Genomic DNA, 25201 nt, shown 5'->3' with positions numbered 1-25201 from the left:
TCCCAAGGGCTCCCCATATTGATACCAGACTTAATGTGGAAACATGATCATCTTAGTCTTACTGTCACTCAAGACTCCCAAGCTCAAGGAATCCACCAGCTCCAGCCTTGGGCAGCAGGGTTATTAGGCATGTGCCAAAACATCCATCCTAGGGGGTTTGCAATTGTTAACACTATGGGAAGTACTTACATTCATGTGATCATGGAGCTTTTAAATTATTGAAGTAAAGTATGACTTTTCATTTAGGATTTATATTTGATGAAGGAATGCTTGTCCAATTTCATCCCTAAAAATTGGTTCCTGATCTTATGGAATGCTGGGAAAGTTTTATTGGTAAGCTAATAAGCCTGGAATTCTACATAGAATAATAGCATTTCAGAGTTGGATAGGATCTCTGAGACCATTTAGTTTATCCTGAACCTTCAAAACCTAACTTCTTCATTCCTTCCTTCCTTCCTCCCTCCTTTCCTTCCCTTTCCTTAAAAACACACACACACACACACAATAAGACTCTTAACTTCTGTCTTAGAATCAATACTAAGTATTGGTTCCAAGGCAGAAGAATGGCCAGGGCTAGGCAATGGGAGTTAAGTGACTTGCTCAGGATCACACAACTAGGAAATGTCTGAGTTTAGATTTAAACTCCAGGCCTAGCACTTTATCCCCTGAGCTGTCTTACTGCCCTAACCTAAGTCCTTTCAACAATTTTTCAAGAGCAATTCATGTCTTCTTCCCCTGCTATTATATAAATTGTAACAAGTTCAGAGGCTATGTGGTATAGAGGCACAAACATTGGACCAGTATTAGGAGTCTTGGGCCCTATTTTGAGCTCTGCCCCAAATTAACTGTGGGACTTTGGGCAAGACACATTTTTTTTAGACCTCATTTTCTTTATCTGTAACATCAAAGACGTGGGAGAGGATTCTCAAGCTTTCTTCTAGATCTAACATAGTATGGTCTGCGCCATTCTCTATGTGTTCTTAGGCTCCATCCATTATTCTTTCATAGGGTTATATTGTTGCCCTGAGACATGTCATATCAAAATGGAGGAGATTGTGCCCCTAAAGTAATGTTTTATTCCACTTTCCAACTAGGCATTTTCTTCTCCCCACAAAAGGCTTATTCTCCAATGCCCTATCCTAGTGTGAAGGTAACTGGGTTTTCGGTGATTATGTGCTAGAGGAGAGTTAAGCTCTGGCCAGTTTGATAGTCTTGAAAAGATCTGAGGATGTGCTTAGTGATGGGATATACCGATATGTCTGCTGCTTGAAGACTAACCTAATTAAGTTCTGTGTGATTCAGCTATATTGGCTTACTTGCTGTTCCTCCCACACCAAAACTCATCTTTACATACCTTTTTTTAAAACATTTATTAATATTTGTTTTTAACCTGTTTACATGATTCATGCTCCTACTTTCCCCTTCACCCCCCAAATCCCCCCCCCCCCATGGCCGATGCACATTTCCACTGGTTGTAACATGTGTTATTGATCAAAACCTATTTCCAAATTGTTGATAGTTGCATTGGTGTGGTAGTTTCGAGTCTACATCCCCAATCATGTCCACCCCAACCCATGCGTTCAAGCAATGGTTTATCTTCTATGTTTCCTCTCCTGCAGTTCTTCCTCTGAATGTGGGCAGCATTCTTTACCATAAATCCCTCAGAATTGTCCTGGGTCATTGCTTTCTGCTGGTACAGAAGTCCATTACATTCGATTTTACCATAGTATATCAGTCTCTGTGTACAATGTTCTTCTGGCTCTGCTCCTTTCTCTCAGCATCAGTTCCTGGAGGTCTTTCCAGTTCACCTGGAACTTCTCCAGTTTATTATTCTTTTGAGCACAATAGTATTCCATCACCAGCATATACCACAATTTGTTCAGCCATTCCCCAATTGAAGGATATACCCTCCTTTTCCAGGTTTTTGCCACCACAAAAAGCTCAGCTATAAATATTTTCCTACAAGTCTGTTTATTTATGATCTCTTTGGGGGTACAAACCCAACAATGGTATGGCTGGGTCAAAGGGCAGGCATTTTTTTTATAGCCCTTTGAGCATAGTTCCAAATTGCCAGCCAGAATGGTTGTATCAGTTCACAACTCCACCATCAATGCATTAATGTTCCAATTTTGCCACATCCCCTCCAGCATTCATTACTCTCCCTTTCTTTCATTTTAGCCAATCTGCTAGGTGTGAGGTGATACCTCAGAGTTGTTTTGATTTGCATTTCTCTAATTATTAGAGATTTAGAACACTTTCTCATGTGCTTATTGATACTTTTGATTTCTTTACCTGAAAATTGCCTATTCATGTCTCTTGCCCATTTATTAATTGGGGAATGGCTTGATTTTTTATACAATTGATTTAACTCCTTGTATATTTGAGTAATTAGACCCCTGTCAGAGTTTTTTCTTATAAAGATTTTTTCCCAATTTGTTGTTTCCCTTCTGATTTTGACTACATTGTTTTTGTTTCTACAAAAGCTTTTTAGCTTAATATAATCAAAACCATTTAATTTACATTTTGTAATTTTCTCTAACTCTTGCTTGGTTTTAAAATCTTTCCTTTCCCAGAGATCTGACAAGTATACTATTCTGTGTTCACTTAACTTATTTATAGTTTCCCTCTTTATATTCAAGTCATTCACCCATTCTGAATTTATCTTGGTGTAGGGTGTGAGATGTTGATCTAGACCTAATCTCTCCCATATTGTTTTCCAAATTTCCCAGCAGTTTTTGTCAAATAGTGGATTCATGTCCCAAAAGTTGGGCTCTTTGGGTTTATCATACACTGTCTTGCTGACATCATTAACCCCCAGGCTATTCCACTGATCCTCCCTTCTATCTCTTAGCCAGTACCATATTGATTTAATGACTGCTGCTTTATAGTATAGTTTGATATCTGGTACTGCTAGGCCCCTTTCCTTCGCATTTTTTTTCATTATTTCCTTTGATATTCTTGATCTTTTGTTATTCCAAATGAAATTTGTTATAGTTTTTCCTAATTCAGTAAAGAAGTTTTTTGGTAGCTTGATAGGTATGGCAATAGGTAAATTAATTTGGGTAGGATGTTGATTTTTATTATGTTAGCTCGTCCTACCCATGAACAGTTAATGGCTTTCCAATTGTTGAGGTCCAGTTTTATTTGTTTGGAAAGTGTTTTGTAATTGTGTTTGTATAATTGCTGTGTTTGTTTTGGTAGATAGATTCCCAAGTATTTTATATTGTCTAGGGTGATTTTAAATGGTGTTTCTCTTTCTACCTCTTGCTGTTGTGATGTGTTGGAGACATATAGAAATGCTGATGATTTATGTGCATTTATTTTGTATCCTGCAACTTTGCTAAAGTTGTTGATTATTTCTACTAGCTTCTTAGTTGATTCTCTAGGATTTTTTAAGTATACCATCATATCATCTGCAAAGAGTGATAGCTTAGACTCCTCATTGCCTATTTTGATACCTTCAATTTCTTTTTCTTCTCTAATTGCTACTGCTAGTGTTTCTAGTACTATGTTGAATAATAGAGGTGATAATGGGCATCCTTGTTTTACTCCTGATCTTATTGGGAAGGCTTCTAATTTATCCCCATTGCATATGATGTTTGTTGATGGTTTTAGGTATATACTGTTTATTATTTTTAGGAAAGGTCCTTCTATTCCTATACTTTTCAATGTTTTCAATAGGAATGGATGCTGTATTTTGTCAAAGGCTTTTTCAGCATCTATTGAGATAATCATGTGATTTTTGTTTGTTAGACTGTTGATATGGTCAATCATGTGGATGGTTTTCCTAATGTTGAATCATCCTTGCATTCCTGGTACAAATCCCATCTGATCATGGTGGATGATCTTCTTAATTACTTGCTGGAGTCTCTTTGCTAGTGTTTTATTTAAGATTTTTGCATCTATGTTCATTAGGGAGATTGGTCTGTAGTTTTCTTTCTCTGTTTTTGATCTACCTGGCTTTGGAATCAGTACCATATTTGTGTCATAAAAGGAATTTGGTAGGACTCCTTCTTTGCTTATCATATCAAATAATTTGTATAGTTTTGGGATTAGTTGCTCTTTGAATGTCTGATAGAATTCACTTGTGAATCTATCAGGCCCTGGCGATTTTTTTCTTAGGGAGTTCTTTGATGGCTTGTTCAATTTCTTTTTCTGATATGGGATTATTTAGGTATTCTATTTCTTCTGCTGTTAATCTAGGCAATTTATATTTTTTGTAAATATTCATCCATATCTCCAAGATTGTTATATTTATTGCCATATAATTGGGCAAAATAGTTTTTAATGATTGCCTTAATTTCCCCTTCATTAGAGGTGAGGTCTCCCTTTTCATCTTTGATACTGTCAATTTGGTTTTCTCCTTTCCTTTTTTTTATTAGATTGACCAGTACTTTGTCTATTTTATCTGTTTTTTCAAAATACCAGCTTCTAGTCTTATTTATTAATTCAATAGTTCTTTTACTTCCGATTTTATTAATTTTTCCCTTGATTTTTAGTATTTCTAATTTAGTTTTCATCTGGGGATTTTTAATTTGCTCGCTTTCTAATTTTATGAGTTGTATGCCCAATTCATTAGTCTCTGCCCTCCTTAATTTGTTAATATATGCACTCAAGGATATAAATTTCCCCCTGAGAACTGCCTTGGCTGCATCCCACAGGGTTTGGTTGAATGTCTCATCATTGTCATTCTCTTCAATGTAGTTGTTGATTGTTTCTATGATTTCTTCTTTGACTAATTGGTTTTGGAGAATCATATTATTTAATTTCCAATTGGTTTTTGATTTGCCTGTCCAGGTGCCCTTACTAATTATTGTTTTTATTGCATTATGATCTGAGAAGGTTACATTTATTATTTCTGCTCTTTTGCATTTGTTTGCAATGTTTCTATGCCCTATTACATGGTCAATCTTTGTGAATGTACCATGTGCAGCTGAAAAGAAGGTGTATTCCTTTTTGTCCCTATTTATTTTTCTCCACATATCAATTAAATCTAATTTTTCTAGGACTTCATTTACCTCTCTTACCTCTTTCTTATTTATTTTTTGGTTTGATTTATCTAGAACTGAAAGAGGAATATTTAGATCTCCCACTAGTATGGTTTTACTATCTATTTCCTTTTTGAGCTCTGCCAGTTTCTCCTTTATGAATTTGGGTGCTATGCCACTTGGTGCATACATATTGAGCAGTGTTATTTCCTCATTGTTTATACTGCCTTTAATCAGGATGTAATGCCCTTCCCTGTCTTTTTTAATCATATCTATTTTTACTTTGGCTTTGTCAGAAATCACAATTGCCACTCCTGCCTTCTTTTTCTCATTTGACGCCCAAAAGATTTTGCTCAAGCCCTTAACTTTAAACTTGTATATGTCCACCCGCCTCATATGTGTTTCTTGTAGACCACCTATGGTAGGATTTTGGTTTCTAATCCACTCTGCTATTTGCTTCCATTTTATGAGTGAGTTCATCCCATTCACATTCAGAGTTATAATTATCAGTTGTGCATTCGCTGAAATTTTTGTATCCTCCCCTACTCCTACCCCTTCTTCTTAAACTATTTCCTTTTAAACCAGTGGTTTGCTTTAAGCTGGTATCCCTTATCCCCTCCCTTGATTAACTTCCCTTTCAACCCCCTTGCTTATTATTCCCCTCTTTTTATTTTTAAAGGCCTAATAAATTCCCTCCTCCTTCTTCTCCCCTCCCTTTTTTGACCTCCCCATTCCCCTGCTCCCCTTGGTTTATCCCTTCTGACTTTCTCAGTAGGGTTAGATAGAGTTTTATATCCCAAAGGATAATATAGCTACTCTTCCCTCTCCAGATTGATTACACTGAGAGTAAGGTTTAAATATTACCTCTTAATGTTCTCTTCCTCTCCTTCTTAAATAGTATTTGTCCCCTCCCCTTCCCATGCCCTCTTTGTGTGTAATAAAATATCCTAATTTTCTTATTCTCTCAAGTTTCTCTTGGTGTCCCCTGCTATTCACCCCCCTCTTTCCCATCCCCCATATCATCTTAGGTCATTTAGTATTCCACCCTCTCCCTATGAATTATTCTTCTGATTACTATAATAGTGAATACTATAATAGTGAATAGAGTTCACTACAGAGAATTATCCATAGCATTTCTCCACATAGGAATACAGATAATTAGATCTTACTGAGGCCCTTAAGAGGCAAATTTAAAAATTATGAGTTTTCTTTCTTTCTCCTCTGTTTCTTATTTACCTTTTCATGTTTCTCTTGATTTTTGTGGTTGGATATCAAACTTTCCATTTAGCCCTGGTCTTTTCTGTGCAAATACTTGGAAATCTTCAATTTTGTTGAATGCCCATACTTTCTCCTGGAAGTATATTGTCAATTTTGATGGGTAGTTGATCTGTGGTTAAAGGCACAGCTCTCTTGCCATTCTAAATATCATATTCCAAGCCTTGTGGTCTTTTAGTGTGGAGGCTGCTAGATCCTGTGTGATCCTGATTGGTGCTCCTTGATATTTGAATTGTCTCTTTCTGGCTTCTTGTAAGATTTTTTCTTTTACTTGGAAGCTCTTGAATTTGGCTATTATATTCCTGGGGGTTGTCTTTTCTGGGTCTAGTGTAGAGGATGATCTATGGATCCTTTCAATGTCTATATTGCCCTTTTGTTGTAGAACTTCAGGGTAATTTTGCTGAATAATTTCTTTTAGTATGGAGTCCAAGTTTCTATTAATTTCTGGTTTTTCAGGAAGACCAATGATTCTGAGATTGTCTCTTCTAGATTGGTTTTTTTGGTCTGTCACTTTCTCATTGAGATATTTCATGTTTACTTCTATTTTATCAGTCTTTTCACTTTGTTTTATTTGTTCTTGCTGTCTTGAGAGATCATTAGTTTCTGATTGCTCAATTCTAGCCTTTAGGGACTGGTTTTCCTTTTCAATCTGGTCATTTCTGGTGTTCAATTTGCTTATCAGTTCATTTGATTTCTGAGCCTCACTTTCCAATTGCAAAATTCTGCCTTTTAAATTGTTATTTTCTTGCCTCATTTCCTTTTGAGCTACTTCCCATTTCTCTAACCAAATCTTTTCCAACTTTTTCGTCATCTCAGATTTGAACTCTTCAAGAGCTCGTGACCAGTTTTCATTATTTTGGGAGGGTCCGGATGTGATTGCTTGTTTGTTTCCCTCTTCTGTTTCCTCGGTTGTCTGGATTTTCTCTTTGTAAAAGTTGTTGATTGTTAAAGATTTCTTCTTCTTCTTGTTAATCTTTCTTTTTTGGTCTTCCTGATTCTGGGTTGCCATTGTTAGCCCAGCCTGTTCTCAGTTTTATCCTCACGCTCAGGGTCTGTCTGCACTCTTTAGGCTCCTGAGGTCTCAGGTCTGGTTGTTCGCAAGGTTAAGCCCCCTTGTGGACCCCCTTGCTTGATCCTCTGCCAGAGGTTCCTTTACAGGTCTCAGGGTGCTGCTTCCACAGTCATATACCAGTCTGCACTGGTTCCCCACTCAGGGTTTCAGAGCCTTTGCTCGCGCCTGCGCTCCGTGTCTGGGCTCAAAGTCCATGTGCGTTCTTTAGCCTTTTGTGGTCCTAAGTCTTGCTGCTCTCAGGAACAGGCCCTGGAGCCGCCAATGACTCAATGGGTGCCCCAAACTTGCTCTATTTCTTTTGAGCTGGCTTTGGCGTTGTAGGTGGTGTGTGTGTGTGTGTGTGTGTGTATGTGGTTGCTCAGCCCACGATTTAGTGAGAGCTGTTTCACCCCTTTATAGCATGGAAATGCCCTGATTCCACGTATCTTCCATGCTGTGCCCTGTTTTGGGGTCCCTCCGTTCGTCTGGATTTGTTTTTATGTCCCCTTGAGGAGTTCTGTATGTTTCAGTTAGGAGATGTTAAGCGCTGCTTTTTACTCTGCCGCCATCTTAACCTGGAAAGTCCTTTACATGCCTTTTCACTGGCTGTCCCATATATTTCTAATGCTCTCCTTTCCCTTTACTGTTTACTTTTCCTGTTTTTTTCAATTCCCACCCACTGCCCAATGCCTTTCTCCGTCTTCCCAGGTGCTAGTGCACCCTTTGAAATGCTCTCCTACCACCTATATCTCCCATATTTTCAGTTACTTGCTTATTGTCTCCTTGCTTAATTTTTCTTTGTATCCCTGATGCTTATTAGCAGACTCTGGCACACAGTAAGCATTTAGCATACTGTTTTTGATCAATAAATTCATTCAGCAGCAAAAGGCAGCCCTTTACAGATACACTGTTTTGCTTTTGGCTTTTTAATTTTGGTCATAGAAACTCATTACATCACATACTGAGGCATGGACAAATTGCCATCTGCATAGGTAGGCTTAGTGTGCTGGGTTCTTCTTTTGGGGTGTTTGGTCTCCTGGATGAATATATGATTATTGACCAGGCCTGGCCTTCTGCTACTTCCCTGCCATACTTTTTAATATATAGCATCTATCTTATATAAACACATGTATATATTTATACATAAATATATATTTTCTCTATATTTAGTATCTGGACAAAAGCTACAAATAGTTAATATTGGGGAATGGTTTCCTTCATTTTAGAAATCTGTATGGTCATATTTATATATGTGTATATATTTAAGATATATACTAATATATATATATATACATATACATATAAAAGTATGGAAGGGAAGCAGCAGTGGGCCAGGCCTGGTCAGTAATCTTATATATTCATCCATGAGATCAACTCCACTCCCCCCCCCAACAAAAACAAAAGTCCATCTGTCCCTAGAGCTTGAAATTTAAATAATGGGGAAGGGTAGACTTGGAAAAAGTCCCAACTGAATGATGTGTGAGGTGGACTATAGCAACTCTTCTTCCCCTCTGCCATTTTGGAAGACAGCAGTGGTGGCCAAGGCTGTAGCTCACACCTAGAAAGGAAGACCTCTTGCCTTAGGTATAGAAGACTTCTTGTTAAGGCAGACATTTTTTGATTCTAAGATACTTGTTGGAAACATTATGACTTGGCACATAGCACAGAGCAAATCTTTTAACTCTGTTTTATCTTAGTTTTCCTATGGGCAAAATAGAGATGACATGTGTCCCTTACTGCCCAGCATCGGGATAATGGAATCCCTAAAATCCTAAAAGGATACGAGGCCTTGCTTAGACTAGAGCTACTGGCTCAGTTATGCACACCATTTTCTCAGGTTCCAAACAATAATTTCTTTAGTGTACTGTTTCTACATATAAGTGAAATCACAGAATGTAACATTTTCAGTTAGCTTTATGGGGCCAAGAGAACAGTGTTTATATTAGAACCAAAATAGATTTCAGCCACTGTTTAGTTGGGTTGTTAGGACTCCAGGTCTCCAAATACTTATATAGAAGTGATAAATTTGATTATTCAAATTTTTTGGCGGGGAGGAAGCAGTGGTAGATGAATGGAAGATGGCTGTCAGAATCACAGCCTATCCAGTTAGAAAGCCATTCAGAGTATATTAAAATGACATAAAGGACTATTAAGTTGTCTTTTTTTTTAAACCTTTACTGTACATCTTAGAATCAATATTGTGTGTTGGTCCCAAGGCAGAAGAGCAGTAAGGACTAGGCAGTCCAGGGTCACATAGCTAAGAAGTATCTGAGGCCAGATTTGAACCTAGGACCTCCTGTCTCTGGGCCTGGCTCTCAGTCCACTGAGCCACCCAGCTGCCCCTTACATTGTCTTTTAAAGAAAGAAACTTCCATGCTCTATTAAATGCATTTAACAAGACACTTTTATATTAAAAGTTTCACATTAAATATACATCTTTATACATTTTATTACACAGAATGAAAACACTCACAATTTGCATTCAAAGTTTCCATGAAACTTTTAAATGGTAGATATCCAATATACAACTTACAGCAGTGACTGATGAATGACATGTGACACACAAAACAGCTGAGTATCATTGGCACACACTTCACATGGGAGAATCATTGGGAGAGGAGCATTCATGGGATTGGAGGTGAAACATCACCTTGCCTACCTAAGAGATTTCATCAGTGCTGAGGTCTTGAAGGCACCAGTATAGAATAATGTCATGCATGGAGCTGGTTCGTTTTGGACAAAGCCCCCATTTTGCCTTCTCTGTTGCTGTTTGGCAAACTAACTTTGAAGGGTGAAAAGGTTATATTCCACCAATCCAACGTGCTGTGTCTACCTAACAGTTGTCATTGGCTTGATGCCGCAGAGGCTAAATCCTTAATGGAATTCACAGGATAAATATTGTATGAGAAGTAAGACAAAGTTTCCTGATAACGCTTGAAATGTACCTTCTGGGGGTTCATCTGTGAAGAAGGGGTGAGATTATTGGTGCAACCACTGCATCTGCACATCTATGGGATGATCTGCTTAGATTGGCAAGAAAGGATCCAGGAGAGCCAAATGGCAAACCTATCCACGAGGTGCCCGAGCAAGTCAAATGAATTTACTTCCTAAAGAACCATGAATGATTTAATAAACAAAACAAAACCGCAAAACCAAAAACCTTTACTTTCTGTCTTAGGATCGATACTAAAGTATACACTAAAGTATTGATCTCAAGGCAGAAGAGCAGCAATTGGGGTTAAGTGATTTATCTAGGGTCACACAATTTGGAAATGTCTGAGGTAAGATTTGCACCCGGGTCCTTCAGATCCAGGCCTGGCACTGTGTTACATCTAGCTGTCATGCCATGAGTTTTGCTCTCAGGGTGCCCTATACAAAATCATACCAGAATTTGATTTCAAACCCTTACAAAGATAGTGTCATTTCATTTCACAACTGTTGGTGAACCTCACCATTTGTTCATCCTTGGGCGCTTCCTAAAATAATGATTTTATTCTCTTGCTTTGTCAGCATTTTAACATCATTCATATTCTTTTTTTTTTTTTAAACCCTTACCTTCCGTCTTTGAGTCAATACTGTGTATTGGCTCCAAGGCAGAAGAGTGGTAAGGGTAGGCAATGGGGGTCAAGTGACTTGCCCAGGGTCACACAGCTAAGAAGTGTCTGAGGCCAGATTTGAACCTAGGACCTCCCGTCTCCAGGCCTGGCTCTCAATCCACTGAGCTACCCAGCTGCCCCCCATTCATATTCTTCAAAGTACTAAACTAGAGCAATGTGGAAGGACAGCATCAGAAAAATCTTTTAGAATGGACAAATGCCATTCTTCCAGGGAATGCCAAAAAACTTGTCCCATCAGGCTTGTAGGAGCAGTTCAGGGCAATTTAAGAAACCGAACTTTTTGAGAAAGAAAAAGAGACAAAAAGAGGGAGACGGGGAAATATGACAGATCAATTTTTGAGTCAGAAAGACCTAAGTACCAGCCCTATCTTTGCCATTTTTGGACCAGTCACTTGATTTCAGTCCTTTGGGCAACTTACTGGGCTTTGGAAAATGGTCAATTTGCCTCGGTGGTCCCTACATCAATGAAATCACAGAATAGGATCCATTCACCCCTTTCAAACAAGACGAAAGAAACCTTGGGGGCAGCTAGGTGGCTCAGTAGATAGAGACCCAGGCGGTCCTGGGTTCAAAAATGCTTCCTAGCTCTGTGACCCTGAAGAAGTCACTTAACCCCAGTTGCCTTAGCCCTTACTGCACTTCTGCCTTGGAACCAAGACAGAAGGTAAAGATTTTTTAAAAAATGAAATAAATCTTGCAAAAGGCAGTTTTGTTAAGGATTCCTTTACTATTCAACATTTTCCTTTGTATGGTTCATACCCCAGTCATTGAAGCACTAAGGGGGAATTTGAGATACACAAGTAAGAGATTCTTCTCTCCATAACCCTTTCTTTTCTTTTTTAGAAGGTATACAGGTATTTTTTGGGATGTTATGGGGAACTTGCTCTGGGTGATTCAATAGAAAAAGAAAAAACATCCCCAGTGGTAGCATTAGATTTGCCAAACAGTTGAATTTGTAGGTGTTATAATGTCATAATAAGTTTTGTTGGGCAGCTTTGTGGCTCCATGAATAGAGTGCCAAGTCTAGAGTCAGAAGGACCTGGGTTCAAATCTGGCCTTAGCCATCCTAGCTATGTGATCCTGCGCAAGTCACTTAATCCCATTTGCCTAGCCCTTCCCCTTCTATTTTAGAATTATTACTAAGACAGAAAGCAAGGGTTTAAAAAAACCCCTTTTTTGTGGCTGGAGATGCCATAAAATCATAAATTTAGAGCTGAAAGAGACACAGTCCTCTCATTTTAAAGATGAAACCAAAGCTCAGAGCTTTAGTTTTAAGTGTCTTTCCACTAAGTTACAAAATTATAAGTGTGAAAGGTGGAATTTGAACCCAGGTTTTCTTGACCCTAAGACCAACACTGTTACACTTCTATATTCTGGTTTTAGATGGCATGCAATAAATTAAAATTGTTTTTTCTCTCCCCAAAGATAAAATACTGAGGAGCATTGAGATGCCATGGCAGGCCTTTTTTTTTTCTCCTTATATGAAATAAAGCTTAATTATTATTTTCACTACTTGCTGCTGACATGCTAAACTTGGAATTAGCAAAAAAAAAATCCCAAGTAATCTACATGTGAGTAGTCCTGAAAGAGAAAAATAGCCTTAATTGTTAGATGTTCAAGAAAATATGAATACAGGCTGATAGACAGGAAGTAGTCACAATTAGAGGAAGAGGGAGAGGTTCACCAAAAAAGGACAAACAAAAACTGGTAAGGAGGAGTGAATCTGGGAGTAACTCATTGCTTCTTCAACCTGCTCCACTCTCTAGGCCCTCACCGAGGGGAATGGCTTAGGAGTCTCGGGTAACCTTGATAACAATGGCTGCTGCGTCATCGTGGCTTATGATCACACGGATAAGACAAAGTCACAGTGCAAACAAACTCTCGTTTTTATTTCTGCTGCACAGATGGAACAGAGCATCTTCTTATGAAAACATTTCACTTAAAAAATCCCCAACCCATTATTAATACTATCCAGAGAGAAGATATGACTTCTCTGGATTAGGAAACTAATTTAGTTTGTGGAGATGTAATTGGGTGGACTGCAAAGCTGCTGTAGACATTTGTACAACTCCAGACTTGCATATTTAGGAAGAATGGCTAACAGTGCAGGACATAATCCTTTCTGTCCCTGGAGAGGGAGAGAGAAGATGATGACATCACTAACAGCTTCTCTTGTCATGCTACCCTTGCTTGGCATTTCCATGCGAAGTGCAGAATCAACTTACTTGCATGTTATAAAAAAGGGCAGACAAACACAAATTACTCCAGGCAATCTGGTCTCGTGGAATGTATCTGATAATACAAAAATGGGACAACCCTGTGGCTTCATTTCCTTTGGAAACCTAACCAAGATTGCTTTAAAGTGTACCAGCTGAATTAGACATTGTAGGTTTTGCCATAAATGCCTTCTTAGGGGCAGGCTCTCTTTAGCAGGTGGAAAAAAGTATTTTTAGAAATGATACTTGTGGGAGGCAGCTAGATAGCTCAGTGGATAGAGTGCCAGGCCTGGAATTGGGGCGACTTGGGTTTAGATACTTCTTAGCTGTGTGACCCTGGGCAAGTCACTTAAACCCAATTGCCTACCTTTTACTGCTGTTCTGCCTTAGAACTGATACTAGTGTCAATTCTAAGATAGAAGAGGGAAAGGGTCTAAAAAGAAAAGAAATGATCTTTGTGGTGATGAATGAGGACAGTGAAGGAAGGCTGCCACCTTCAAAAGAAAGCATTTCTTTTAGAAAGAAAGTTCATGGGTTGATAGAAATGATCACTGAACAATGCTTCCTGGGGTAAGAGAACAGTTTGCTTCTGTAGCTTCAAAACAGAACATTTAGGCACAACTAAGCCAACCTAAGAGGGAAATCTGATTTCTGGCCTGCGTTTTTGCTGACATGCCTTAAAGTCTGTACTAACTCTTCTTCTAACTAGTGTTGGCATTACCTAGACTGAATCCAAATCAGTGCATCAAAGGTTTGCGGTCAGGAAGCAGAAAACATTAGCTTGGGACTCAATGCTGGTTTTTCCCTCTTCTTTTTGCTTTCGCATCTGTGAGACAGTAGTTCTAATGATTATTCCAACACGGTTTTTTTCTTATTCAGTGCTGAACCAAAGTGTGGTTGGTGGCATGGTGAGAAAGGAGAATTAATTAAATAGTGGACATTTTCAAAGGTTTCTCTCACAAGTTATACTATCTTGCTAGGCCTCAATTACAAATGGAGAAACATGGTATTAGATAATTTGTGGGTAAACTGCAGGCTTTCCGAACAGGTTTGGCATTTGTATGTGGTCCTGGATTTGTTGTTTATCACATTCAGCACGTTCCCAGTGTACTGGCTGTTGTTGGGGAATAAGAGAGGAGGTTTCAGATTGTATTTCTAAAGCAACACAACTTGCCAATTTAAATTTTTTCCTTCTAAGCAACTAGATGATAGCAGGACCCATCTAGGCCTGGATGGTATATTTAGCTATAAGGATAAACCAGAGTTTTGGCTTTTAGTAGTTTCAAATGGGGATCGAGGTGGGGGAGAGGGAGAGATCATACTTCTTTATATAGATTACCCTTTTTTGATGCTCAAACCCCTCACCCCTCAATGCTCTCTGACAGGCCAGATTTACTATTTGCTATACGTTGTCTACTCAAGATTCATTTTGACTTAGAGAAATGGAAGCACCATTTCTGAATGTTTTTCTATCCCTGAGGCAAAAAGAACATTGGGGATTGTGAGCTGGCTATTTTAGAGATACTCATTCGTGCACTATTTGTGAAAATGAGATGAGATAAACAACGATAGCCTTTTGAAGGTCTGAAAAACCCAAGTCCTGCAACACCTGCCGCCCTCTGCCACCTGCACTGGAATAATTTAGTCTCGTAATGAATCATTGGCCACAATGCACTAGCTAGAAGGTAGAAGCCTCAGTGTCTGACTCAGCTTCTGAATGAAACTTGTGAGTGAACAGATATACCCTTAGACATTTATTGTTGTACCAAAGGAAAAAAAAAGATTAAAAATATATATATATTAAACCACTATTTTATTTACATACCCTAGTCATAAATAATTGAATTCTTTCTGCTACTGCAAAATGATTCCATTGAGATAGGTCTCCTAGTCACATCAAGGGAAGAGAAAGGATTTGTTGTTGGATTTGCCTCACCAACTGCGATTGAAGCACACATACGCCCCCGTGCCCATACATACACTCGTGTGCAGACACACACATACACTCACACATGTGGAAGAGGCAGTTCTGAAGACTCCTGGGGGGAGGGGGGAATGAATTGAACGTGCTGTCATTCTCCAGGTCCTGAAAGGCCTAGCATCTGTCTGTTCTCGTTATCAATAGGGGACAGTATAGCACCAGCGGAGAATTATCACTTTTAATAATATTATTATTATTATTATTATTTTTTGACTATACGCAGGTGTAAGTTCATGACAGCAGGAGAACAAAGAAATGAAAATCCTTGGAGCTCACTGTTTGTTATAAGCTGCTTTGCTCTGTTTACCCTGGAAGGCATATCTTTGGATTTGAAAATATTTTAATTCACAGGAAGTAAAAGGAGATGTGGGGGCTGGATTGGGCTGGATTATCTGCTATCACATTTGAATATGGTTCTTCCATCCCCTTAAATAGAAACATAATTCTGAAGACATACAGCAGTGCCAAAGTACCACTAATGATCTGAACACAGCCAGTCAATCTGTGGTGACAAGCGGTGAGCTTCGGTTTCTTCTCAGTCCAGAGTTCTGGTGGATGCTCGGGGAGGAGCCTCTGCTTCCTTCCTCGCTTCTCCGGGGCCCCGTCGTCTACACGTGGGAACAGGGGAGCGGGTCGGTCACTCTCCTCATAGGGTCCGGACAGCCACAGGGTAGAGCAGGGACAAGTGTTCCGCGCCTTTGATGGGCAGTTTTTTGGTCGTGTAGTAGTGAATGACTTCGGGGACACTGTCAAACGGGGGGCTGTTCTGCCCCAGGATATATTTCTCTTTGGCTTTTGTCAGTTTCATGTGCATGAAGCCCTGGTTGCTCCTGTGAAGAAAACAAGAGATGTTACTTCGGTGAGGTGCACAAGGGGAGAATGTGCAGGGAGAGGCTGGGGCCGCCCTGGGCGGCGGGGAGCGGGGCTGGGTGACGGGCTTCTGAAGGCTACACGGTCCAAACCCCAGCTTTCCTGCGTGGGTGAACCCTGGGCTCAGGAGAGCTTGCTAGACGTCGCTACAGTGATAGTTTCACTTCATCTTTTGAACTCTGAAACGTCTATGCTCGAAATCTTGTCTTTGACCAGGATCAAAGCCGAGCATCACGTGAGACCTTAAGTAAACTAAAACCAAGCATCCTGCTTCCAGGTCACCGCGATAAGATGATCACCCCTGGATGTCATCGGCTTCCTGCATCTCCCACCAATTTCAGCTAACAGGGTGGAACTATGAGGATCTAGATGTAGCAGGAAGTTGTACATGTGGCTCTGGTCACCTCCGGCCAATTGGGACCCTTTTCACTTTTCTTTGTATCAGTCTAGGAAGGGATGCCCTTGGGCGGTTTTCAGACATGGAATAATGGGTTTGTGGAAAGGGATGGGGGCAAGTGGTCAGTCTGCCTGGGTGTGAGAGAGGTGGAAATTAGCTCATTTCCACAAAGTCCTTGGAAGTTTCTAGCCGGTAGGGACCTATGACATCATCTAGTTGAGGGTTCTTAATCCTGTCTTGAATCATGGACCCCTTCTCAAAATATTAAAATGTATAAAATAAAAAGGATTGCAATGGAAACCAGTTGTATTGAAAAAGTTATTAAAATAAACAGAGACAACTAGATGATTCAGTGGATTGAAAGCCAGGCCTAAAGATGGAAGATCCTAGGTTCAAATCTGGACCTACACACTTCCTAGCTGTGTGACCCTGGGCAAGACACTCAACCCTGTTTGCCTAGCCCCTACCACTCTTCTGCCTTGAAAACACACACAGTATTAAGCCTAAGACAGAAAGAAAGGGTTTAAAAAAATAACAACCACCTTCTCCCCCACTAACAAAACTAAATTCAAGGTCTACCAGGCAAAACCTCCTGGATCAAATCCATTGAGCTCCTTAAAAGAAAAAAATGTCACCTAGAAGGAGGCCATTACTCATCAAGTCATGAAAACCATATAGGATATAATGAAAATTTTAAGGGATTAAAAAAAGTTAAGACAAGTATGCCACTTTGTCCATTAGATCTCTGCCCTCTGATCAGATTCTGATGCCCGTTTTTAGGGCTTTAATCTGTGGCTGCTACTATGAAAGCAAAGCCCAGCAACAGCCTTTGCTGCTAACTTCATCTCTGTTTTAGCAGCAAACTAAAGTCACCACGGATCAGATATTTTGAAGACATAAACATAATAATCAAAAAGAAAATCTCATGCAAAATGGTCATAGTAATAACCAGAATGTCTTCACTTTCAATAACCAAGATCAACCCAATTGGATAATTTATATGGTGTTAAGTAAGGAGAATAAACCTCTTAGCTGTACCCAAATTTCCCTGCCATTCACAGCATGCATTTTGACACCAATCGAAGCAGATTATGTTGCTCCAGACAGCAGGGACTCTTTAGTGAATGTGTCCTCAACACTTTAATTCTTGACACTAAAATTTTGGGGCCATGCAATACTAGTGTGTAATGAAAAAAAAGATGTAGCCATTTTCTCTCTCTCTCTCTCTCTCTCTCTCTCTCTCTCTCTCTCTCTCTCTCTCTCTCTCACACACACACACACACACACACACACACACGTATATGTATTTTTGGCAATTAAAATTCTCAATTCAGTGTTAGCACAATGGCTATATTAGTCTACCTTCAAGTGTTACTTAAAAATCTCCATGTTATATCCATGTGTGATTCTCTTTAGAACAATTTAAGTAAATGCAAGCTCCTATTTTTCAGATTTGTCGAGGCAATTCTCTGATGAAATGACCCTTCACTGAAGAGTAGACATCACTGCAGGCACTGTAATTATAACATTGCCAACTGAAAAATCTTGATTTAAATTTCAATTCTTTACAGGAATGACTCGCTTTTGAAACATAATTGCTCTCTAAGTGATTTCCTCTAAGCCAAGGGTGACATCTCTAAATATGTTGGGAGCAGCTATATTGTTCTGTTACAACCATTCATCAAGCATTTCCTCTACGAGTAAATAGTTGTAAGGTTCTACCCCCAAATGAATGTGATAAGAGAAATAAATGCACGTTGGATTGAGGAACCCAAATTCCAACAAATGGAGACAAACAGTCGGTTTAAAGAACTTAAGTTTCTACTCCAAACAGAAGTAAAAATTATTCAAGAGTGCACGACACTATTAAATGGAGGAAGGGGGAGAGGAAGCTGGAAATTATGCTCTTTTATTTGGGCACAGGAATTAAATAACAACAGGAATTTAGGGAACTTTGGGAAAAGATGAGTCTTCCTGACTCCAGGCCTGACACTGTGCCCCCAGCTGCCCATTAGTGTGTACTACCGTCCAACCTGCCGAGCACAGTATCATAATGGACAATAAGCACTGTCCCCCTCCCCAAACACTTTAATCACCTTAATTTCATGCAACTACATACTTGCATGACTGATAGGCATATTTACTATCACAGCAGGTATGGGTTTGTGTAGGTTTTTGGGTGCCACTGCCATGTATTCTGGAGTCTAGTCTTCACTGAACAGTTGCTATTTATATTCTTGGCTCGAAGGCCCTAGGTTGCCTCAGTAGATCCTAGGGAGGTGGGCTACTGGTTCTGAATTCCCTAGAATCCAGAGGGAAGGAGTCCACTTTGACCCTCTGGGGCTCAGGTACCAACATACCTAGCATCTAAACCAGGTTATTTTCAGGTCAGAGTGAACTTTGGGATAATAGAAGCTTAATAATAGCTTTACAGTGGATAAAGATCTTTCCTTACAAAAACCCCTCTGAGATGAGTTATTCAAGTATCCTTAAACTCATTTTTATTATCAATGAGCAAGTTAAATGACTTGCCTAAGGTCATAATGCTTGGTCTTGACATGAGTCTTCTGAATCTCAAGTTCTTTTCACTATGCTATGGGTATAAAGAACAATGCAATGGAAAGCACATAGGATTTAGAGAGTCAGGCTGAATCCGCTTACTCTTGTATGACCTTGGGAAAGTCACTTAACTTCTCTGGATCTCAGTTTCCTCTTTTTTTTTTTTTTTAAATCCTTTATCTTGCATTTTAGAACCAGTATTGTGTATTGATTCCAAGTCAGAAGAATGGTAAGGGCTAGTCAATGGGGGTTAAGTGACTTGCCCAGTTTCACACAGCTAGGAAGTATCTGAGGTCACATTTGAACCCAAGACTTCCTGTCTCCAATCTGCCTCTCTATCGATTGAACAACCTAGCTGCCCTCTATTTTCATTTTACAGAGGAGCAGACTGAGATAAAAAGAGGTCATTACCCACATGTACATATGGCTCAACAGAGAGAAGACCGGAGTTGGATCAGGAGAACCTGAGTGCAAATCTGGCCTCAGATACTTACTAGTTGGGTGACCCTGGGCAAGTCATTTAACCTTAGTTGCCTAGCTTTTACCAGTTTTCTGCCTTGGAACCAATACTAAAGTATTGATTCTAAGACAGAAAGTGAAGGAAGTTAATAATAAAAAAATAATGAAAGAGGCCATTTTGTTTTATTTTTAAATCCTTACCTTTTATATTAGAATCAATATTATGCATTTGTTGCAAGGCATACGTTATTGGCTGTTTCATATATATGTGTTTGCCTGGATTTTTTGTCCTTCATTGTGGAAAAGTTGAGATTCCCAGTGGGCCAGTCAGACACCTTTGTGGGGGCGATGCCAAATTCACCCAGCCATACAAAATCATTAATTATCCCCTGGGTTATAATGGGATACTAAGTGGTGCTCCTGATACTGGTGACTGTTACTGGTGTGGTGGTAGGAGATCTAGCTGCAAGACATTTTTTTTAAACCCTTAACTTCTGTGTATTGGCTCCTTGGTGGAAGAGTGGTGTAGTATACAGAATTGGGGTCATGTAGTCAGAAGAATGGTAAGGGCTAGTCAATGGGGGTCAAGTGACTTGCCCAGGGTCACACAGCTGGGAAGTGTCTGAGGCCAGATTTGAACCTAGGACCTCCCGTCTCTAGGCCTGACTCTCAATCCACTGAGCTACCCAGCTGCCCCCTGCAAGACATTTGTGAAATAGCAATTACTGAATGGAGTGGGGAGAGAGGGAGAGAGATGGAAAGAAGGGAAGAGAGGAGGGGAGGAAAGAGAAAAAGGAAGAAGGGAAAAAGGGTGAAAGAGGAGGAGAGAGAAAAGAGGAGAGAGAAAAAGGAAAGAACAGTGAGGTAAAGGGAGAAAGATGGGGATACAGAGGGTAGAGGGGAAGAGATAGAGAAGGGGAAGAGAGGAGAAAGGAGGGGAGATATGGAGAGAAAGGGAGGGAGATGAAAGAGTATGAGAAAGACAAGATGAGATGGGAAAGAGGGAGAAGTTGGAATTAAGTGTGGAATGAAGGGAGACTGAAAGGAATGACAGAAGGACGGCTTAGTGTGTATTTTAGGAAGGGGAATTCCACACTGACTTGGAAGGGAAGATAAAGTAATCATTGCCTAGGTAGCTGGGCCTTAGTGCCCATGAATACCAGATTTTTGAGAGCTATGATGACCAAGCCTTGGCAGACAAAGATCTTCTAAACCTCTTTTAGGTTCTATATGAGAAAAGAGACAGCTCAGGGAACAGTCAAAAGACCCTGCATTTTACATTTTACATACTGGGGTGAGGGGAAAGTAGCTTGTAAGCATGTGGGTGAATGAGTCTGAGTCATTCTGGGAAAATCAAGTGTCCTATATTTGATGCAGAATCAAGAAGTAGGTAATATATGATATATAATGTGTGTATTATCTATGGAATTGAAGGCCACCTTGTTTTTTATGCCCCAATTTCCTCATTTGGGACTGGTCATCAGGGGAATAAATGCCCTAAATGAACTATGTCCTTTATTAGAAATATGAGAATCCCAGTCTTACTCTAGCAGTGAAAACGTAGACTAGAGTGTATTCATTCTCTCTCTCTCTCTCTCTCTCTCTCTCTCTTTCTCTCTCTCTCTCTCTCTCTCCTTAAACAGAAACAACTTCAACCTACTATTCCCATTCATTCTCTTTTTCTTTCCTGAGACTGTCTCTATATATATGTGAATGATTTGTGAATTAATTATTCATTTTTCCATGCACTTATCTAATGAAGATTGCAACTTCTCTTTGACTTAGCAGGTAACTTCTAGGGAGTTACCTCAAGCCTACAGAACTTAAATATGACTTGTCTAAGGTTATAAAACAGGTATCAAGAGGCAGGATTGGAACCCAGATCTACCTGAAAATGACTCCCATATCTGTGGTGTCCAATCAATTTCCTATCCACTGAGATATAAGTAATTTAACTTTCTATGAAATGATTTAGTATTTGCAATGAACACTCTAAACTTTTTTTTGCAATCGGTTATTGTGTAGTCTATGTCTTTGTGCGCTCTGTCTCTGTCTGTCTGTCTGTCCCCCTTCCTCCCTCCCTCATCTTAGAAGTGATAATGTATGTTGGTTCCAAGGCCGAAGAGCGTTAAGAACTAGGCAAGGCGGGGTGAAATGACTTACCAGGTTATACAGCTAAGAAGTTCTTGAGGCCACATTTGAATCTAGGACATCCCACCCATCTTTGGACCTGGCTCTGAATCCAATGAACCACCTAGCTACCCCCTGGTCTAAGTTTCTTAATGTTAAATCACATTTTCCAATGTGTTCCCCCCCCCCCAATCTATCTATATTTTTTGTCATTCTTTCCTATGACGACTTTTGTACTAAAATCTCTAATACAAAAGTCTGAGGAGACAATTTGAAGGGCCTTACTGAGTCCTAGGACAGCCAACAGAATCTGTCAGCAGGGCTTATGCCTTTCTGGCATGGTAGAACTGGCCTGAATTTTTGGAAGCTTCATTGGCAGAGAATTCTAGAATCCAGTTTCCTTTCTATGCAGGACACCAACATCAGATTTTCTAGCTTTCTTTCCACTGTACCAAGTTGCCTCCCTAAAGCTCTCTGCTCAAAGCCAAAGCTTATTTTATACTCTTTCATCTACCATACCCAGTCTTTCCCTAAGGAGCTAGGATTGTAAATTAGATAGGACTTTACAGAGGTCAGTTCAGTCCACCCCACATCCTCCTTCCAATCTGCTCTTCCTCTTCAATTTACAGATGAAGCAACTGAGGCCTGGAGACAGTAAGCAATTTGCTCCAAGGCACATAGGTACCTTGTGGGAGAACCTAGATCCAAATATAGGTTCCTGACTCTAAATGCAGTGCTTTTGGGGGCTGCCAACTATACGGAAAGGCTAAATTTCACTCACTCAAACTGGAATGAGTAGGCCCGATGGGAAAATTTTGGGGGAAAGAACGAGAGAGGATGGAATGTGTTGAGATCTGTAACTGGCTATCCATCAGTCATATCCATTGTGCCATAGCCACGATCCTAAGAAACTGGCTGGGAAAACACTTTTTTTTCTCTCTGAAATCATCTCCTGGTTGAGACTCCAACTATAAAGGCAACTCAAAAATTTGTTCATATTCACCCAAGTTTAGGTGGGCAAATCGCTTAAGCCCTATTGCCCAGCTCTTACCGCTCTTCTGCCTGGGAACCAATACTCAGTATGAATTCTAAAGGGAGAAGTAAGGGTTTAAAAATAGAGATGCCCAAATTCCAGAGCTTTAGATCAACAGGGGTTGGGGGTTCCATGTCCCATCCCGGCTTCTTGCCACTCGAGCTGTTTCAGAGATGCCCGGCAGTCCATGGTGATGGCTGACACACCAGTACTGACAGCTACTTTCCCAGACATGAGACAAGATCTTGTGTCCTTTTTTTCTCCTTTGATAGAACATATTGAAGGAGCAAACTCACAATTATGGGGCTTTCCCTGGTGGGTGACCTGCCTAATTAATGCGGTCATGCTCTCAAATGATACATGATACAATCCATACCTATGCTCAGATATTTAATTATCATAACAAAAAGTAATTTCTGATCCTGGAGATTATCAAAAGCTCCTTGTTGGATAGGGCCTAATAACAAGGACCATCCTCTCATAATAATCAAGGTATTTAATAATCCATCACACATCCTTGCAGCTGCTGGGGCACATTGCCTAAAGCACTGTGCCTGGCCTTTGCCTCTCCTTTTTCGACGTAATTGCTTAATGCATATTTCATGAAGAATGCAGCATAATAGTTATGTTCAATCACCTCTTTTCATGATGAAATGACTTAAAATACTTGCATATAATATTTATGCAATAGAAAGCAAAGACTGTCTTCTGATGTCAATGATTATGATCATGTTAAAAGAATTCATACACAGTAATAATTTTTGGTTCGCCCTTTGGGGCTCCCAGTCATAATGATAGCTAGTATTTGTACAGAGCTATATGTAAGGTTTACAAAGCACTTTACATACATTATCTCTGCTGATCTTCCCAGGAACCCTATAGGGCAGGTGTGAATACTACCCACATTTACGGATGAGGAAACTGAGGCTGAGAGGTTAAGTAACTTGCCCAGGTTCCCAGCCATTAAATGTCAAAGGTGGAATTAAAACTCGGGCCTTCCTGATTCCTAGATCAGTGTTCTTTCCACAGCCACCTAACTGTCAGGAAGGAAATAATGCTTATATGTCAGAGTGAAAGCTGGGTCTCTTAAGGACAGGGATGGGAGATGGGAGATCCTCCGAGGGCAGACCTGGTGGTCTGTTGTCCAAGTAGACAATGTTTCCAGGATCCACCAGCAAGGAGGTGTGACAAGTAAGTCAGAAGGCAGGTAAAATTCTTCCTTTTTTATTTCTTCCTTCGCTATCAAGGAAGAGGTTCTCGGAACTATAACAACTCAATAGAGAGAACCAGGGATTTTAGAGTACCTGTGCAGAGCCAGAGGAGAAATCATGAGGGTGGCGAGGTCAGCATTGGCCATTTCCATGGAAGTGCAGGGATGGGGATGAGAAGTCAGATGCGTGAAGGATGCTGAGGAAATTCTGGGTCCATCTCAGTGTTTTGTCTCTGCTATTTTCAAGAACTATCATCCTTTGTTGCCTCTCTACAGGAATATACCAGTCACAGTGGTACTGACCTTCCTAGTCTTACGCAACTTCCTTAACAATGTACCAATGCTCAGTTTTTACCCAGGAAGCAATGCTGATCCTTTGGAGAATAGTATTCATTAAATGTAGTAATTAAAACAATGAATAGCTACAGTCATTAACTAATATCAAAGTAATATTCTAAAAACAAATGAAAGAAAAAGGAAATGTAGGAAACCTTTTTGAATTCCCCTTCTATAACAATTCATAGTTTTGACTAACCACCTCGTACTAGAGTTCAACTTTTTTCAGTGAGGGCATCTGACTTTCACCTAAGCCATGTGGAGTACAAACGGGATTGTAAAGGCCAGGAGGCCCACCTCATGCATCCATTATTTTATTCCCTGGAAGATAAATACCAAGTCTTGTCTGTAAAGGCTTAAACTTTAGTCCCTCCCCCATCCTGCAGTGGGCCCAAATTTGAGTGAGCCTCTCCAGTTCATCTCAGTATCTCTGCCTAATCATTTTGATTCTTAAATTAGGAGCTGGAAGGAGGAAAATACAAAGAACAAAGAAATAATTGTGTTCTCCTTTCTCCCTTATTTTTATTTATTTTTTAAAAAAATTCACTTTTCCCTCCCAAAATATCTAGGGGTATTTCTATTTGCATATAATAATTGTACCCTCATGAAATAGTGTTTACTTATAATCACTTCAAAGAACTGAGCTTAACAACTTAAAACCCTCCCCCTCTCCACACCCAAATACTCCTCCAAAATTGGTTACAACTGACTTGGGAGTTAGGGCTGAAATCCCACCTTAAACACTTACTAGGTATATGGCCCTGGGCAAGCCACTCTACTGATCTCACTTTTTTCATCTAATAAATGGGGATAATAAAGCAGCTACTGCACAACTGTTGTTGTGAGGATCAAAGAGGCAATGTAGATAAAGCCCTTTGTAGACTTTAAAGCTATGTGGAAGTGAGCTATTTCTATTTCATAAGATTTTATGTACTAAAAAGTCAATGCTACAAAACCAGTCACTACAACTTGGTAGGGTGGGGAGGGGTGGGGGGGCAAATCCAGAAGGTAAGAAGGAGTAAAAGGAAAACTTTTAAGGCAAGGAAAAATTCAAAGCAGCATATTTTCTTACTTCTGTT

At 39.8% G+C, this 25201-nt stretch overlaps 1 protein-coding gene across 1 annotated transcript in view; it reads right to left on the bottom strand.

The window, feature by feature from the left end:
- Positions 1-14965: 14965 nt before the first annotated feature.
- SHB (SH2 domain containing adaptor protein B) overlaps positions 14966-25201 on the bottom strand; it is a 341443-nt gene continuing 331207 nt past the window's right edge. The window contains exon 6 of the mRNA XM_044660889.1: positions 14966-15958. Within this exon, the coding sequence (XP_044516824.1) occupies positions 15775-15958 (184 nt within the window). The 3' untranslated portion in view covers positions 14966-15774. The remainder of the gene's footprint in view (positions 15959-25201) is intronic.

Source organism: Gracilinanus agilis, chromosome 1 (assembly GCF_016433145.1).
Source record: "Gracilinanus agilis isolate LMUSP501 chromosome 1, AgileGrace, whole genome shotgun sequence".
In the NCBI taxonomy this organism is placed as follows: domain Eukaryota; kingdom Metazoa; phylum Chordata; class Mammalia; order Didelphimorphia; family Didelphidae; genus Gracilinanus; species Gracilinanus agilis.
Note: the sequence above shows the minus strand (reverse complement) of the source record. Positions and strands in the feature narration are given on the sequence as shown.